General features: G+C 39.4%; 1 protein-coding gene across 4 annotated transcripts in view; it reads right to left on the bottom strand.

Moving 5' to 3' along the window:
• Nucleotides 1-17,810, bottom strand: part of LOC139750211 (protein SHQ1 homolog) — a 116,414-nt gene that overhangs the window by 11,468 nt on the left and 87,136 nt on the right. For all 4 annotated transcript variants that reach the window (XM_071664675.1, XM_071664674.1, XM_071664676.1 and 1 more), the window contains 5 exons: nt 15,061-15,260; nt 11,395-11,540; nt 8,848-9,040; nt 8,447-8,655; nt 5,754-5,877 (listed from right to left, as the gene is read on the bottom strand). In XM_071664675.1, coding sequence (XP_071520776.1) covers nt 5,754-5,877; nt 8,447-8,655; nt 8,848-9,040; nt 11,395-11,540; nt 15,061-15,260 — 872 coding nt within the window. The remainder of the gene's footprint in view (nt 1-5,753; nt 5,878-8,446; nt 8,656-8,847; nt 9,041-11,394; nt 11,541-15,060; nt 15,261-17,810) is intronic.

Raw genomic sequence — 17,810 nt, 5'->3', positions numbered from 1 at the left:
AGAGGTCACAGATACAAGTCCACACTGGGAGTAGTCCTTAAATGAAATGTGAGAATGGTTAAAGAGGAGAAAAAAGGAGAGAAGAGAAAAATATTCAGTTTTTCGGGAAGTGGAAACTACCATTTAAAGTTGGGTAGATCATAGCTGTTAAGAAAGACATTAGGGAGGGTACATTGTACTAAGGCCTTGCACTATAGGAAAACAAACTGACATCAAAAGAGAAACCCTCGAGTTGCCAACAGCAATACAGTAATCAGGTGACACAGCAGCTTGTTAAATGTTATTTGGTCTTTCTAGTGGCAAGGAAACAAAGCAGCCAAATCTTGGGAACACAAATGACAGTAATAACTATAGACGAGGGAAAGTGGTATGTGGCAAGAGTCAAGCTGAAAGATCAGAATGGGGGAGTTGGTACGTCAATAATGCTTTGGGCTTAAAACTCTGTGTGGGAAGTATGAACCTAGAACTTACACAGATGAGAGAGGAGAACTCCTTACAAAGATGAATCTCTCCCTTGCATAATCAGAGCACTTGAACAGGACTTTCTGTATCTTAGAGGCCACGAGTGATGCAGGGATTCCATGATAGGTCAGATGTTACTGCACAATATCATGAATGTTAACTCTTCAGTGGTGGATTTAAGATACATAGACAGCTACAAAAGTTGTGAGGGGGTTCTACAGGGTTAAACTAGCAGAAATTGTGTATATCCCAGTAGGATATCAAGACCAAATCAGAACTTATAGAGGAAGCTGTAATGAGGATAAATCAAATAGGAGTATGGAGAAAATTTGAAGGACGCGGAGTAAAACAGTGCTGAGTTATCAATGTATGAGTGCATCTAGTTACCTGCTGAAGAAAGGTAGCTACCATTAAACGTGAGGAAGAGTGTAGGAGACAAGGGAGAAACTGAGGGATACTGCTGTTGATTGGGAGAGAGAGAGAGAGAGAGAGAGATTGATCTATCAGCAATAATGGAATCAATCTGGCCAATAAGGAAGCCTTATATAAGGGAACAGAGAGGGAAAGGAAAGCCAAAAGATGAGAGCTTGGAGATGATACCCCAATGCCATACCCTGTCCAAACTGATATATCATGGGTTACAGCATAGGATCCTCCAAAGTCTCAAATATAATGGTTAGACGTAAGTAAGATAGAAGAGCTGGATCTCACCTTGAAAATGCCATACTGATGATTAGATGGAGGGCTGTGAGCTTCAAATCTTTTAAAGAAACTCAAGATGATGAGGGATTCAAAAGCTTCAGAAACAGAAGCAACTGGATGGAAGTTGGAAGGGTTAGAAGGATCACCTTCTCTGGGATTGACTGTACCAATCCACATTTTTAGGAAGGAAAAAATTTAGGTTTTTAAACAGAATCAAAGCAGGCAAACAAGCGCAGGTGCAAGTTCAGAAGCAAACTCCTTCAAAACAGAAGGATTAGTGCCATCTGATTTGTACATCTTACTTGTGTCCAGAAAAAGAAGTGCTTTTTGGACAGTATAAACAGATTATTCTGGAGACAGCAAAGGATTAAGAAAAGGTGCATTAAGGGTAAGTTATTCATGTAAGGTGCACCAAAATATACTTAAGGAAAATGCTGAGTGCAGATATAGCAAGAGTGGCAGGTAAAAATGTAGATATCCATCAGTCTACAACTGAAATTGATGGTTTTCATTTCATCTTCACCTGAAGGAAGGGCATGGGTCTATGTAAAGATCAAATATCATTAAAACATCATTTATCTAAACTAGTTGGTGAGCATTAGCACATATAACATATACAAAGATAATGAGTGTGAATTGACCTAAAAAGGCAAGTTCTGAAAAATGGAAAACTGTTTCTCTCTGGGGCAGTGTCAAAAAGCTGTGAGAGATTTTCTAAGACCTCTGGGGGTTAGAAGCCTCCAACCCTTGCCTTCTGGTGGGGATTATGCTTCCACCCTTCACTAACCACCTTTCAGTAGCACAGTTGGTCTGCTTCACCCCCTGCCAATCAGCAACCTCCACTTGTCGATGAAGTCACTATCCTGTCAGCTGATCTGCCATCGCACTGGTCACCTCATAAGTCTTGAAACATGGACGTCAACCCAAAGGAAAGATTGGGCAGGAAACAGCAGCCTGGAAAATTGCTTGTGGGACACTGCCCCACAGAGAAAGTATTTTAAATTTTCAAAGCTCACCTTGCTCTCCAGGATTGGTCTGTCCCATGAGCAGTGAGAGCATACCAACATGGTGGAGGAGGGTTAGAGAAAACTTTTTAAACTAACAGAAAACTAAGGCAAAAACAAACATTTTAACATCAGAAAACTGTGGCAAAAAAGTCACCTTAAATGAATCTTCTCACACATTAGCAAACCCCTGTCTAAAAGAAGGTAAACCCAGCAGAATGTAAGGTTCTAATAATGTAGTGTAGAGTTGCATATTTGTTACTGCCTCTATGGTGTCAGGGTACAGTAATGTGATGATAAGGTCATTTACATATGTGAGGACCTTCATACTATTGCCTGCAGGAGGTACTGGGCAGTCATGTGAGAAGAGACTGATGATGGAGAAAGAGCTGCTCCTCAGGGAACTCCGACGTAGAGCTCGAAGGTTACAGAGGCGAAGCCTTTGTGAGTGCCTCTGGCTTAGCGGCAAGGTACGAAGCTGATCAACTACTTTTAGTCACTGTTGAGGAGGGAGGTGTCAAGTATCTTTTGTCTGAGGACGTGTCATGGGAAACCGTAAAATACTCCGCAGGATAGGGTTCCGGTCAGTTGAAGTGTCAAGGATACCTTATGCAAGGTCTGTGAGAGCAAAAGTGGGATATTTTGCTTGATTCTATTGTGGATCAGGCTTTCAAAAAGTTTGCATCCTGAAGGCATAAGTAATATAGGGCATTAGAAAGAGGGGGAATTTTAAGGTCTGAAGAGTTTTAGGATTGGTATTTTGGCAAGTTTCTAGATGTTAGACATTTTACTGCGAAGCTTAAAATGGTTGAAGTCATTCATAAGTTCTTGGACTGCAAATGGTCCAAAGTCATTCAATCAACATAACATAGCTGAGACTTGGAGCCTGGCCCCATAGGCTTGGGAGTTGAGAGTCACTATAATGGAGTTAAAATGTGGAGACAGGCCTTACCAGGTCAGGAGTTAAGGGTCACTATAGCAGGGCCACAACTCAGAGCCTGGCCCCACCTGGTTGGGAGTTGAGGGTCACAATAATGGGGATGAGGCCCAGTATCTGGCTTTGTGGAGTCAGGAGTTGAGAGTCATGATAACATTGTCAAAACCCACAGTCTAGCCCAGTATGGTTAGAAGCTGAGGGGTCACTATAACAAGGTCAAGGCCTGGAGCTTAGTGCCATGGGGTTGGGTCACTAGGATGGGATCGCGGCCCAGTGTCTGGCCCAGCAGGGTCGTGATTTGAGGGCATATAACAGGGTCTACACTAGGAGATTGGCCTTGTAGGTACACGAGCTGAGGGTCACTATAACAGGCTCAATACCCTTGAGGGGTCAGGAGTCAAAGTCACTATGACAGAAGTGAGACTTGGAGCCTAACGTATCATGCCAATGTTGTATTCATAATCTTCTCCTGTATCAACATTGTATAGCCATCATCAAAGCAACTTCTACACCCAATATAGCATGTTTTCAACATCATTTTGACATTGATTCCTTACCTTATTTTAACACTGATTTGACAGTATTACATGCTGGGACTGAACAAAATATTTTTACAGGTTAATACAGTTAAGCATTTCTGGGGCACTATTTGTATCTGGACCTTGACCCAGGAACAGATAGCTTTCAAAATACCTCAGGTTTTGTGTTGTCTAGATGTATTGTATATACTGATGGTGATGTGGTACAATCTTTTGGGAGTAACCTCAATCTTGCTAGATCAGCCTAATATTGCTAAAAATACTGACCAGTATATCATCAGCATATTAGGTAGGACACAGGGAATTTTTGGAAATAAAGGTAGCTTATATTTATCACTTATTCCCAACCAATGACTCAAGGAATGAGTCTTATTAAACAATATCCTTATAGTACATCAGGAACTCCAGGTACATGTACTACAGCTACTTGACATGTAACAGCTCAAGAGGGGTGACAGCTCTGGAAGAAATACAAAACTCCTATGGTGAACGATGTCAAAAAGGTTAAGCTAATCAAATCTTATTCACTAGCTATGCCTAAAAACCTTTTAACTCAATTCCTGCCTACAAAATATAAAAATATATATCAAAGGAAAAGGAGACAATTTCTATTGGCACAATCAAGGTGCAAAAGTCAAACAGGTGCCACAGAAATACAGGTTATCTATCTATCTGTATCTATGAAGCCCATTCCCCTTGAGAACTCTCATAAGAAGGTAGCTACATCAAAAGTGTCCCTATAAATGGTGAACTCTAGTGCCATTTCTAAACCTTTAGTGTCTCACCCTTAAAAGGCCATTGACAGAGGGCAAATACATTGCAGTGTTTTCAGAGGCTCCTATCTAATATTCCTACCGAGTAGTTCTACCTAAGTTGTCTACCCATGTTCCAACCTCCTACTGCTACCTTGTGCTCTCCCCTGATGTTCCTACCACAACTACTCCAAGCTCCACTTCATATATAAATACTTTCTTTTCTTTATGCAAAGGCTTGGCCATACTTGGTTGTTCCCAATCAGCAGGTGTGTGTGTGTGTGTGTGTGTGTGTGTGTGTGTGTGTGTGTGTGTGTGTGTGTGTGTGTGTGTGTGTGTGTGTCCAAGTCTCAATGTGATAATGGATGAGGAGTTGAACCGCTAAATCAAAGGGCCAAATAATTCTATCCCATTAACTGCAACTTGGGGGTCTCACAATGTGACCATGATCATGGCATAGAAGTGCTAGATTAATAAGCCAAATGATTCAATCCAAATGACTGTGACTGTTGGGGTGATCTTCATTTATGAGATGCTCTAAGAGTTTCTAAAACTGGAAGGAAAAGTCCCCATATAATAAACAAAATTTCTTCCCATAGAATCGAACTACAGAGGCTTCTTGTCTACCAAAATGCCAGTAAAAATCAATCATTCAAATAACAAGAGACTTGATTGACTGGTGCTCAACCCTAATTAGCACAGTTCTGAGATGACATCATTCTAGTCCCTACCTTTGTATACTTCCCCTAGGAGAGGCCTATACACTAAAAAACCTAATGGGAAGAAGTAAAACAACTCAGCCAGATTCCAACTAAGACCAAAAAATTGGGGGAGGACATCAACATCACAGAAAACAATAAAAACATACATAATACCTTCGTCACAATACAAAATATATGAAATAATTCACTCTACTAAAGTAAACCTCACCTTAACAAATCAAAGAGAGACACTTATCTGTGGCAAGGTAAAGGAAGATGAACAAATGGGAAAGCTGGCAGATGATCTTACATGTCTTGGGATCTAAAGAATTAGAAAGTAATCAGCTTGATGGCAGTAAGATGATGTCATCACTATGTGGAAGAAGCTGACTGACAGGAGGATATCCAGACCTCCTGTATCCAGACCAAGCTAAAAACCACTACTACTACTACTATACGGTGGTTAGTGAGGGGTGAGAGGTGAGAGGTGTCTGAGGTTTTACTTCCAAGAATGTTACAATACCTTTTACAGCTCATGGGAAGAAGATCCATCGAAGGGAGGAGACCTTGTGGATAAGTTACCTCTTTTACTGTTAAGTCCTAATCTTCTCCCATGGGAGTGCTTATATGCTTCAAGGAAAAGTATTCAGACTTACCTAATGACAGTATCTGTGCAGTATCTTTCAGAACTTCCTGAGAAAGGAGCCAATTTCTGATCAATGGGAATGTTACAGACCGACGAACACTGCCGACAGCAACGTCTTTCAAGTGGGTGAATGACTGCACAAAGAAAATTAAGCACTTCATTAGGACATGGCAATGAATGGATCCATGGAAGCAATAGCAAGTAAAAGGAAGGATGTGGGGGGCGAAGGTTCTAGGAGCAGTGAGGAATGTGAAGAAACAGAGATCATTATCTGGGAGGGTGAAAATGTGCACATTTGGAGGTTTTGTAGTCTTAGCATTGTTGTATGGATGTAAGGCATGGGCTATAAATGAGAATGTTGGGAGGGCAGTGGATGTGTTGGAAATCAAATATTTGAGAAGAATATGAAGCCCAGTCTCCCTTTGTTAAACAAACCAATAGAAGCTAAAGTGCAAACAGTCACCTGAAGAAGCAGACATGCTTGAATTATGTGAACTGCAATGTTACCCATTGTTGCTAACAAAAAAGTGAAGGTCAAGATAGCTCCTGAAAGCTGCTCTGCAAGGAGCATTTCCCTAAGACACTTTGCACTTAAGATATATTCCATGTTCAGCAGTACTTATATATGCAGAAGTACATTTCTATGATATAAGAAGTGAAACCCAAAACCTGAAACCAAATGGAAAATTAACAAAAGATGCATATCTTCAGCTTGCTACCACCAACACTAACATTCATTATGGACAACAATGAAAGAAAAACCTCTCCTGACCTCTCAATAACAAGAAAGAATAAAGGTTCTGGGTGCATTCAGTTGCCAAAGGCCACAGTCATCATGAGAAGCAGCAGGATGCACAGCACTGTATGGTCTAGCTAGTTGTGGGGTCACACAAGCAGCCAGCACTGGGGAGCAAAAACCAATGTAATACTTACTGAAGTGTGAAAGTGAACCAACATTGTGGCATATGGCAAGCTGGTCAAATTTTGAAGTTAGCCTACGTGAGTTTGTAAGTCTAACCACTTTTTGACTCGACTCTGTCAAGTTAGGTTGCAGACCTAGAACTATCCCAGATGTGGGAGCAGTATGCCAAACAAGGATGGATCAATCTTTTGTATAAATGGAGCAGCCATTCAGAAGAAAAGAAATTTCTACTACATCTAAATAGGACTCTCACTTTCTTAGAGGCAGACTTAGCTATTCTCTTAATGTGGGGTTTCCAAGAAAGAGTGGATGTTATAGCAATACCAAGTATCTTCACTAATCAAGAGGTGGAATCACAGAATCATCATAGGAAAGAGGAAACATGGGTAGAAACTAGGTCTTCGGGCATTAAACTTAATCAGATTTTGTCTCCCCCACTGAGGCATCCTCTTCAAATCTGAGTTTATTTAGGAAGTTGTGCTGCAACAAAATGCAGATCAAGTGAGAGGAGGAGGAGCAGAATTGAAGGATGTGGAGGAATGCAGTGCTGAGTCATCAGTGCATGAGTGCATTTGGTTATTTGTGGAAGAGAGGAAATTGTTTATATAAATGAGAAAAAGTGCATAGGATATGATAAAGCCTTGAGGGACACTGCTGTCGATGGAACAAAGTGAGGGAGGGAAGCCAAAAGAGGGGAGCTTAGACCCTGATGCTACTACACCCTGTCAAATGCTTTGGATATGTCAAAGTCAACTACATACTTTTCCACAGTCATTTTCATGACAAAACTTGATCTACACATCCCCTACATATCCTAAAACCCCCAAGCTCCTCATTCATCCTGCATTCAGTCACTTCCATCACTATCAATCAGTACTCATGCATGCACCTTTTCCTGGTATACTAACACTATTTTTTTCTATACATTTTCAACATTTCTCATGTTAACAAGGTAGCATCATGAACAGATGACTGAACTTCAGAGGAAAAAATCCTTAATTGCCCCATGTCTCTTTTCCTTCTTTGGTGTTAGCACAAAAGGAGGGGAGGATTTTCAGCCTCCAAACTCCCACCCCTTTTAATTGCCTTCTATGACATGCTGGGAATACATGGGAAGTATTCTTTCTCCCCTATAATTGCTATGTACATCCCAAGCACTTTTTCCTTTGAACAAAGGAACAATAACAGCTTTCACCCAATCCTTCTTTTCACCTTTACCTTCTACAAGTTAAATTATTCATCAAAAGCATCAGTCTGTCACACTCTCTCCTCCACATTTCAGAATTTCAGCTATAATCTTATCTATTCCAGGTGCCTTTCCTATCTTCAGCCTCATTATCACCCAATTACGTCCCTTCTTGCACCTGTATCCTTTTCCTTCCCTCCTCCATACGCATGCATTTAACAACACCTGCCTTGCCTTCTTCCATATCAATCACATTCTCAAAATACTCTTTTCATGTTCCTTTCACTTCCTCCTCTTGATTCAGTAACTCCCTTACTTCTCACATTAACATTTCCATTCTTACATCCACCTCTTCTTTTTCACCTCCTTCCAGTATAATTATTTTCATTTCCCTTAACTGTTCACTCAGCTTTCCTCCAAATTCTTTTTGTCCTCTTTCTTAGCTTTGGTTTGCAAAAGATGCATAGGTGGTATTCTTTCTCATCTAACCAAAGCAATACTAGCATATAAAGGCAAGGATTAGGCAATTAGAAATATAAGAGTAACTTCTACTCATGCATTGATTCAGCAAATCACTATCAAAATATATACTTACATCAAACCAAGAAAGAGTAGAACTCAATTTAGCAACATTCCATGCAGATTCTACACAATTTTCTCCTAATGTGACACGATGGTTGTAGCACCATGAATACAGAATATCAACAAGTCCAAGGTAAACGATGGACTGAGCTCCTTTATCAAGTAGGTGTTCCTTACGAGGCAATTTCATCATATCCTCCTTGTCTTGATCACTCAGCTCCACTGCAATGATAGATATAACAACAATGAAGAGCTAGGAGGAAGAGTATGAGAAGGAGGAAACTGTGGAGATGATGAGATTGACAAGTGAGTAAAAGTCTGTAAATCACATCAGTATCTTCTTGTCATTTACCTAGACAATGAATTTACATAAACTATCATTTTACATTTGAATACTTCTCAAACTTGTCTCACCTTCATCACTTGTAATGCTATAAAATTCAGGAATGAACTCGACACACTGCTGAGCTGTATCAACCTCAAAGTAGTCAGCTAAGTAGTGATCTTCATCAAACACTCTCAACTCATGAGTGATTCTCTCCTCTCTTCTCTGAGATGCTGACTTGTTGTCTGGGTCACTGACATCAACTACACCTTTCAGTTCATTCTGTGAATAATAACTAGTATTATATTAAACTGAACCAAGGTGAGAGCAAGTTTTCTAAAGAATGTGCCCTACTTAATAATCTTTATGCAGAGATCATGTGACTAAGGAGTAATGGGGCTTCATGAGAGGTAGAGGGTGTGTAGGCAAGGTGCTTGCTCTGAAGTATCTGTGAAAAATACTTAGGAAAGAAAATAAATTGTACCTGGCATTTATGGATCTGGAGTAAGCATATGACAGTTGACAGAAATGCCTTGTAATATGTACTATAAATATATGGCATAAATAGAAAGTTATTAAACAATGTGAGGAATTTCTAATTGGAGAATAAGGCATAGGTGTGTGTAAGAAGGGAAGACCATGATTAATTTCTGGTGAAAGTGTGCCTATGTCATGATTGCATATCATCACAGCTGTTTATTAGTGAGGGAGGTAAATATAGGGTTTTGGAGTGAAGAAGAGGGGCATGAGAGGTAAAATGATGCTGTTTACAGATACCACAAATCTGGTGGCAGTGATGCTCCAAAAGATGGTGTTAGAGTTTGGTAGTATCTAAAGTTGAAAGCAAGAGTGAACAAAAGCAAGGTAATTAGGTGTAACAAGATCACACAAGTATATGTTTTTAATGTGGAGATCCAGGATCAAGTGGAGTGGTTTAGGTAGCAAAAAGTAGATATGTCTGTTGCAGGGAACCATGGGGGATGAAGTGGCTCATAGGATGTTGAAAGGGGCTATAGTTCTGGGTGCACTGACCCCCTTAACTCTCAACTAATGTTTACTTTCCAGCCCTCAATCTTTAAAGTTTTTCAAGCTGTTGACAATGAAAAGAAATCTCTTCAGAAGACCATTCTGTCCTCTAAATCAACTCTGATGAGCCATAGAAATCTGTAGGTGTTCCAGGACAATGCACTAAATAAAAGGCTCTAGTTTGGCCTAAATGTCAAGAGAGTTGTGACTGAGCATGTTTTATCAATCATTATACAAATTGATTGATTACTGATTATCATGTTTTTCTTATACAGTAATTCCTTTCTCATTATAATCAATGTAATTCATTTATAAATTTTTCATAACACATAATCATAAAAACTTGTAAAATTACCAAATGAAATGGACACAACTGTCAAGGTCAATTAGGTACTGGCAACACTGCCTCCACTTTAGCTAGAAATGTCTTGCCCTGCCTCATCTTGGTCAACTTTCAATGCTGGTAGAGCCAGTGTCCATAAAATCACTGCCTACACAAACTAAAGACAGATCATCATCATCATCATCAAGTAATCCAGGATAATCTCCCTAGTCTTCAAAATATAACTTAATATAACTAAAAGCCACTCAACTTCCTTCCTAGAAAAGTAACAAGAATATGCTCTCATTGGCATAGCTAGAAGATGACTGACCAGGAGAAATTATCAAGCATTGCCACTAAGCTTGACACATGGCACTGAAACAGAGGTGCGAAACTTACCCATGTCTGGAGTAGGTAAGGGGTTAAGGAGAACATGGAAGGAGATGTAAGAGTCTGAAACAATTTAGATAGATATGCTTGAACATACAGTTGTCTCAACTGTGTTGTACAGATATGAACAGAAAAGAGTCTATAGGTTGGATGTGCTAGAACAGAAATGCATGAGGACGATAAGTGGTGTGATGAAGTTTATGCAAGGAATCACAAAGTCAGAGAAAGTTGAAGCAGCAACCATAGTCTGATTGACAGTGCCAACCAGCATGTGGCAAAATGGTTCCAGGATAAGGACTTATGTTTGAGAAATGGAGGAAGCTGAGAAAAGTGGAAGACCATAAATGCGACTGGAGGATGGAGCAAGGAGGCTTTGGAGTATCATTGCTTAACATTGAGGAGAATGAAAGGCATGAACTTAGGTGAAATGTTGTCACAGGGATAAACCAAAGAATAAGAATCGGTGAAGATAAACCATGCAATAATCTGTGAGACTTGACTATGGATGGTAAGTTCTGTTTCAGTATATCAAACATGACTGCTTAAGAATGAATGTGTACAAATGAGTTCACTGCTCGTCTGTATCTGATGCCACATCACTAAAGCAAGAAAGGCATTTAGGCCCAATATTACAATATATTATATATATTAAATGGCAATTCTTTCTGCACGGGTAGATGTTAACAGGATCACATCTTATTTTTGTAAGACATGATCCTGTTAACATCTACTAGTATCTCTGTATGCTTTCCTCCCTCTGTGATTTGTTATTATTTGCTTCTGAAGACATGCTGAAATAAATTTTGCAAATGAGTCTGAAAAAGTATAAGCAAATGATGGTACCATAAACTCACTACAGGTTCCGTAAGTTATTCATATGGAATACAATTGGCCTAACCTGGAGAGCAGTGAAGACTCCTGTTGTGTTATTAGCAAAGCCATACTTGTGTCCTCCAGTTACAATGTTCTCCTCAGGCAAGGTCTGTTCATACATCCAGTCAAAATCTTCATCCTGTTCATCTAAAAGTTCTCCATCTTTTTCATCTGCAAATTTTACAAGACACTTAGAATAGTAAAAGCATATATAATTAATGGTGCTTACCTTACACAAGTTACTCTTGAGGGGGACACATGAGACTAATAACAACAAAGATATAATAATACACTCAAAAAATGTAAGCATTTAATGTAAAAATGATATGACAAAGATGGAACTACTTTCAAAAGCCTAAAAACCTCAATTTTCATGATTAATGTCTATGTACATGGAATTGATAAGGTACAGACAACTTTCCAGTGTGATCATATATATCCCCAAATAAATGATCAGTGTACTATGTTGAATAAAATCTTACCACATAACTACTTATTAAATCTGCCCATTTTCCTATGGGAAATGGCTTTCATAGCTTTGCTGGTTGCAAGCAGGACTTTTAAAAACAGGTCACTGTTGTTGCTATTGTAACCACATGTTCCCAAGGGTTATGATACATGATCTGTCATAATTTTCTAGCCACAATGACCACATCTTATGTTCCATTGCAAATGTTTTCCTATTAATCTAAAATTTTAATCCAAGCAGTACATTAATGGATCATAAACACAATGTTGGGGTTGGTAACATAAACATGAATGGCTTTGAAAAAGTGCATGGGATGTTTAAGGAATTACGGTATAAATTTCTCCTCCTCTCCTCTAACACCAACTTGGACCAGCTACATGGTAAGCAGATTCTAGTTTGTTTCTGTACTGTTTCAGAGATTTAGATGTGTTTTACATTCCAGCTAGCATCTATGAGCAATATAGCCCATTCCTGGCCCTGAAACATATTAGCATGTTTGTCAGTGGTTGCATTGTAAACAACTGTGCAATTTCCATTGTCTGGAGTAAGTTTTTGAATGTTTCTACAGCACCTAGGCGGTATTATATCATTTCATCAGGTTTCCATTACTTCACAGATGTTTAACTATCTTATTTCCCAAATGTTATATTGCCATAATTTAGAATTTCAGTTTCTCACCTTCCCCAGCTACAATGGAGGAAAGGGTGCAATTACCCATGCAAACAAAGAAGGGGTTTAGGTGATCGATGAAAAAACATTTACACTTTTACCCTTACACACAAAATGCCTACAACGCATCATCAATAATCTCTCCCATTATCCGCGTATGAATTTTTTTTCTGTTAGCTGAAAAAGCATAGACAACTGAGGCCCTAATCAAGGCCATCCCATTAATGCCCCACAGAGGAGAGCAACACTACGCTCCACTTCAGCGAGGTAGTGCCAGGAAAACAGAGAAAAAAGACTACATTCGTTCACAATCAGTCTCTAGCTGTCATGTGTAATGCACCAAAACTATAGCTCCCTATCCACATCCAGGCTCCACAGACCTCCATGGTTTATCCCAGATGTTTCACATGCCCTGGTTCAGTCCACTGACAGTACGTTGACACCAGTATACCATATCGTACCCATTTTATCGACCAAGCCCTAGGGATGAATGAACAGTTGGGTAACCAGGATTCAAACCTATGTGTCGCAGTCAGGAATGCTAACTGCTACACTACCTCAAGCATTCAATAGTTTACTCACTGCATTTGTCCATTTCTGTCACACTCTACTTTTTGTAATTCAGTCACACTGTTAAAGATCTTCACCAATCAATCTTCAGCCATTCAATCTAAATACAATGTAAAATCATAAGGTTTTGAAATGGTTGCATTTAAAAAAATCTCTTATATCTCAGTTCTCTATCCATCTTCTGAACTCTAACTAACCTATGTAGGTTACCCACCTCCAGTGTTATTATTGTTTACCTATATGGCTCTAAAAATACTAGTTTCACATAAATGCATATGAATTAGAACACACACTTTACTAGCCAAGCTTCTTGCAAACTCTTCAGTTAAATTCTTCCCATTCACAAAAAATATCAGTGTACTCTATTTTTCTCCCTTGCTAATCTTTACTCTCATGTTCAACCTTTCCATTACTAATCTTTTTCATACATGTTCAGCATTTCCTGCATCAGTGAGGTAGCACCTGATACAGCCATAGAAAAGCCCTCGTTTATTCAATCCACTCTCTAGTTGTCATATATATAATGCACCAAAACCAAGAGCCCTCTATCCACAACCAGGTCCCAAAGACTTTCTGTAGTTCCCTTGACCACATCATATGCCCTGTTCAGTCCCCTGACAGCATACTTACCCCTGTGAACTACATTACTCTGGCCCAGAGCACTTGAAATTTTTTCCATTCCATCCTTCCATCTCCAATTCAGTCTCCCCTTTCTCCTTGTCCACTCCACTTTGACATATGCATATGCAGTACCCTCTTTGTAAATCTCTCCTCACTCATTCTCTCCATATGTCAAAATCATTTCAGCACACATTGACAGCTCTCTCAACCATAATTTTTTATGACACCTCTCCCTTAACCTATCATACTGTCCCTAACAAATTAATTTCCAACACATTCATCCTCTTCCATACATTCATTTGGAGCTCACATCTCACATCCATACACAACATGGACAGGACTACTAAACTTTCAAACTATCTATCTATGTACCTATATCTCTGACACCTGTTCTAATCGGGACTCCCTCAAGGGGGTGGCCAAGGCAACAGTCTCTCCATAACTAAGTGTACTCATGCTGTTTCTTAGCCTTTAGTGCCTTTCCCATAATAGGCCACTGGCAGAGGGCAACTCTCATGCAGTGTTTGTAGAGATATTTTTTCTCAACTTCCTCCTCTCACACATTCTTCTTAACCCTCCCTTATACAGGAAACAGGAAAGAAAAAGAAATACTAATAATAAAAGGAGTGCATTACACATGATAGCTTGTAGCTGTCATGTGTAATGAACTCCTTTACAGAATGGATGTGAGCATGCCCATCTTCATCCTAAAAAACCTCTCCTTCCATCCATTCTTCTATGTTCCAAGGCTCTCACCAACCCTATGACTCACTTCAGCTTAAAGGTTTTATTCACTGCCATGTCCATTTCCAGATATCTAAAGCATCACTTCCTAGAATTTTTTCCATTCAAACCCAAAGACCAACTAACCTGTCCTTTGCCACTACTTAACCTAATGCTTATATTCACATTCACTCTCAACTTTCTCCTTTCACACTCTCTCATAATCAGAAACCATTCAGATTCAAATGTGCCACCAAAGGCTGTGTCCTCTGCAAAACAAAAACTAACACTTCCCAAGCATTCCTAGCCCTTACAGACTGCAATCACCTTCCTCACCACCCCATCCATACACAAATTAAACAGCAATGGTGATGTTGCACAACCCTGCTGTAGGCTCATCTTCACCTGAAAACACACCTTCCTCTCTTCCTATTCACACACATGCCTTCCATTCTTGAACAAAAGTCTTCACAGTTTTTTGCAGCTTTCCAACACCACCATATATCTTTAACACCTTCCATAGAGCACTTCTATCAACCCTATTAATGTTTTCTTCAGATCCTCTTTGAGAATAAAATTTTATACTATTACTTGGAAGAAGAATTTCTGACAAAACAAACAAAAGAAATGCACACTTACCTCCAACCACCTCAATCATGGGTTTGTTTACCCCAGTAGCACCATGTGGTGCCAGAAGAGTTGTTAGCATGTCAAGGTTGGCAAAGTGTTGGCCTGGAGTTTCCTTCTCACAGACAATAATGAAGGCTCCAACAGCAGCATCAAATTTAGCTGTATGTTTCTCCAGTTCACTATCAACTAATCTTCCTGAGAATGTGAGCCTGAGGATGAAATTCAAAGGCAATTATCTTAAAATGAATAATCCAAAATGCAGACATATAAAAGAAAGCCTTCCTTCATTACAATGCTGATGTTAGAGGAATACATAGTCTGGCTTTTAGCACCGAGGCAAGGCTCTGATAAATATAAAGCATCAACAGGATCTTAAGATTTCAGCTAAAAAGATCGACAACCATCCTAAATAGGTCCCAGCACCAACCATTCACAGCGCCACACCAGATTCCAGTTACATGTTTGTTGGGGCGAGTGGATCTGCGAGCAGAAGCTGCTAAAGTGTGCACCAGGGGTAGACTTTATATGTTTATGTGGTGGTTGGAGGTTAGTTATGGAATCATTTGGGTGGATGGGGTCTAGTGCTGATGCAAAGCACTAAGTGCCCAACATGTTAAGGGGATCAGCATGTTATGTGGATATTGTACCGAGAGAATCTTTGTTTCATTGTGCAAGTGCTGAGTGCTTGTGGTTGCTACAGTTTTGCCTAGGCCTTTCCAGTCAGGTGCAATGCTTTGCCTTATCCTTTTATCAACTCCCAAATTAAATTTGATCACTTTAGGGTATTCATACACATGTATGTTTAAAAGTTTTACCCTGTTTAAGGCCACAACATGCCCAGAAAATTGACATTTTCACACAGCTGCCCTTTTTCAGCACAAGTGCACTTCTTGTCTTGTGCACCTTATCAAATCCTGGGGAAAACACTATTGCATGGCAGCAGTTTATTGTTCTGAGTACTCTATTTTGTGTGGCTTACAGCCTTGTCTTATTTATTTGCTTTTGAGAAGATAGACAACCAAGCAGGTGAGGCACAGCTAGAATTTAGAAAATCTATGACATGTTGTATGGGGTCCTATCGTGGTGGAGTGCTTGGATCTGGAGTCATATTATGTAGGTGAAAGTGGGATATTTTGGTTGATTCACAGAGCTTGGAAACTGGATACAGATGTGAAACTGGACAGTAAGAGGAGGGGGAGCTATGTGGTTTGGATCATTTTTCGACTGGTATTGTGCTGGTAAGTTTCCAAAAGTTGGGGATTTTGTTGTGAAGCCAGAGATGGTTGAAGATACTGGTAGGTGCATGGATTGCATGTGAGCTAAAGCGTTTGAGGTGAGTTTGATAAGTTGTCAAAAAGCCTGCAGCAGGAGAAATCTTTAAGGTTTTAGATGCATTGCTTGTATCAGTGGGGGTGAAGGAAAGGGTAAGCAGTTGTTGCTATATGGATTTTTTGTAAGTTTTTCATAACTTTCTTGTCTAGGGGTGAGGTTAGTTTGCAGCTTATCTTTAAGTTGTTTATTGACAATATGTTTGTGTGTTCTTTGGGATGAGGGATGTTATTGTAATGGGTCAGAAGCATTTCATGAGTAGGGACTGGATTGGTGCGGAAAATGTGGATCTTCTTTAAGATGTGCCATAGTTGGTTGCTGTGGGTCTTTTGCTTCACTTTGTTAAGGAAAAAGCGCCAATTTACAGTTTGCTTTTCAGTAAGTAGGTTAATGATGATGTTTAAAGTTTGAATTTGTTTTCCAATTTCTATCAAATGTTATCATAATACACCTTCTCGGGGTTACAAGGCCAATGAAAAGTAATATTTGGCAGGGGCAAGGATGCATCATCAACAGTTCATAAAAAGAGTACAGTTGCAGGAGCATGTGGAAAACCAGGTCCTGAAGTAACACCAATACTCTTTCAGAAAAAAAGCAAATGAGCCCTAGAGTAATAATGAATAAGTAAAAACATACACAACCTATAAACAGTTTGTCCAGTATTTATGCTTGAGGTGCATCCCTAAAAACCTGAGTAAATAAATAGAAAACATAAATCGAAAGATTTTTTTTCCCAAAAGCCAAATCTTGCAAACTGAGATCCTAGGTCTTATCCTTCAAGCACCATAACCACACCAAATTTGATACTATGGACACAAAAACTTGTTAATTCAATAGTAAATAAATGCATACAGAACATACAAAATAGAATATATAAACAAATACTATACACTGTAACTTATGTACATAAATCAATCCAAAACAATGATGATAATAATAATAATAATAATAATAATAATAATAATAATAATAAAATAGATTACCGTACCAGTTCCGTCTTTCAGAAATTTAAATAAAATAGAGAGATCTCAGCCCCCGCTCCTGCCCCCTTTAGCTGCCTTCTACAACATGCACTGGTACGTAATTCGAGTTAGAATCAGCAGAGGTTGGTGACTGAGTTTGGAAGAGTGTATGAAAGGAGGAAGTTGGGAGCTATTGCAAATAAAAGCAAGGTTATCATGTTTAGCAGGGTTGAGGGACAGGTTAGCTGGGGTATGAGTTTGAATTGATAAAAATTGGAGCAAATGAAGTGTTTTAGATACCTGGGAGTGGACATGGCAATGAAAGGAATGATGGAATTGGAAGTACGTCAAAGGGTTGAGAGAGAGAGAGAGAGAGAGAGAGAGAGAGAGAGAGAGAGAGAGAGAGAGATTCTGGGAGTACTGAAATATATGTGGAAAGTGAGAGAGTTATCTTGGAGGGATAATTGG

Source organism: Panulirus ornatus, chromosome 9 (genome assembly GCF_036320965.1).
Source record: "Panulirus ornatus isolate Po-2019 chromosome 9, ASM3632096v1, whole genome shotgun sequence".
NCBI lineage: Eukaryota > Metazoa > Arthropoda > Malacostraca > Decapoda > Palinuridae > Panulirus > Panulirus ornatus.
This window is presented reverse-complemented; position numbering and strand designations above follow the sequence as displayed.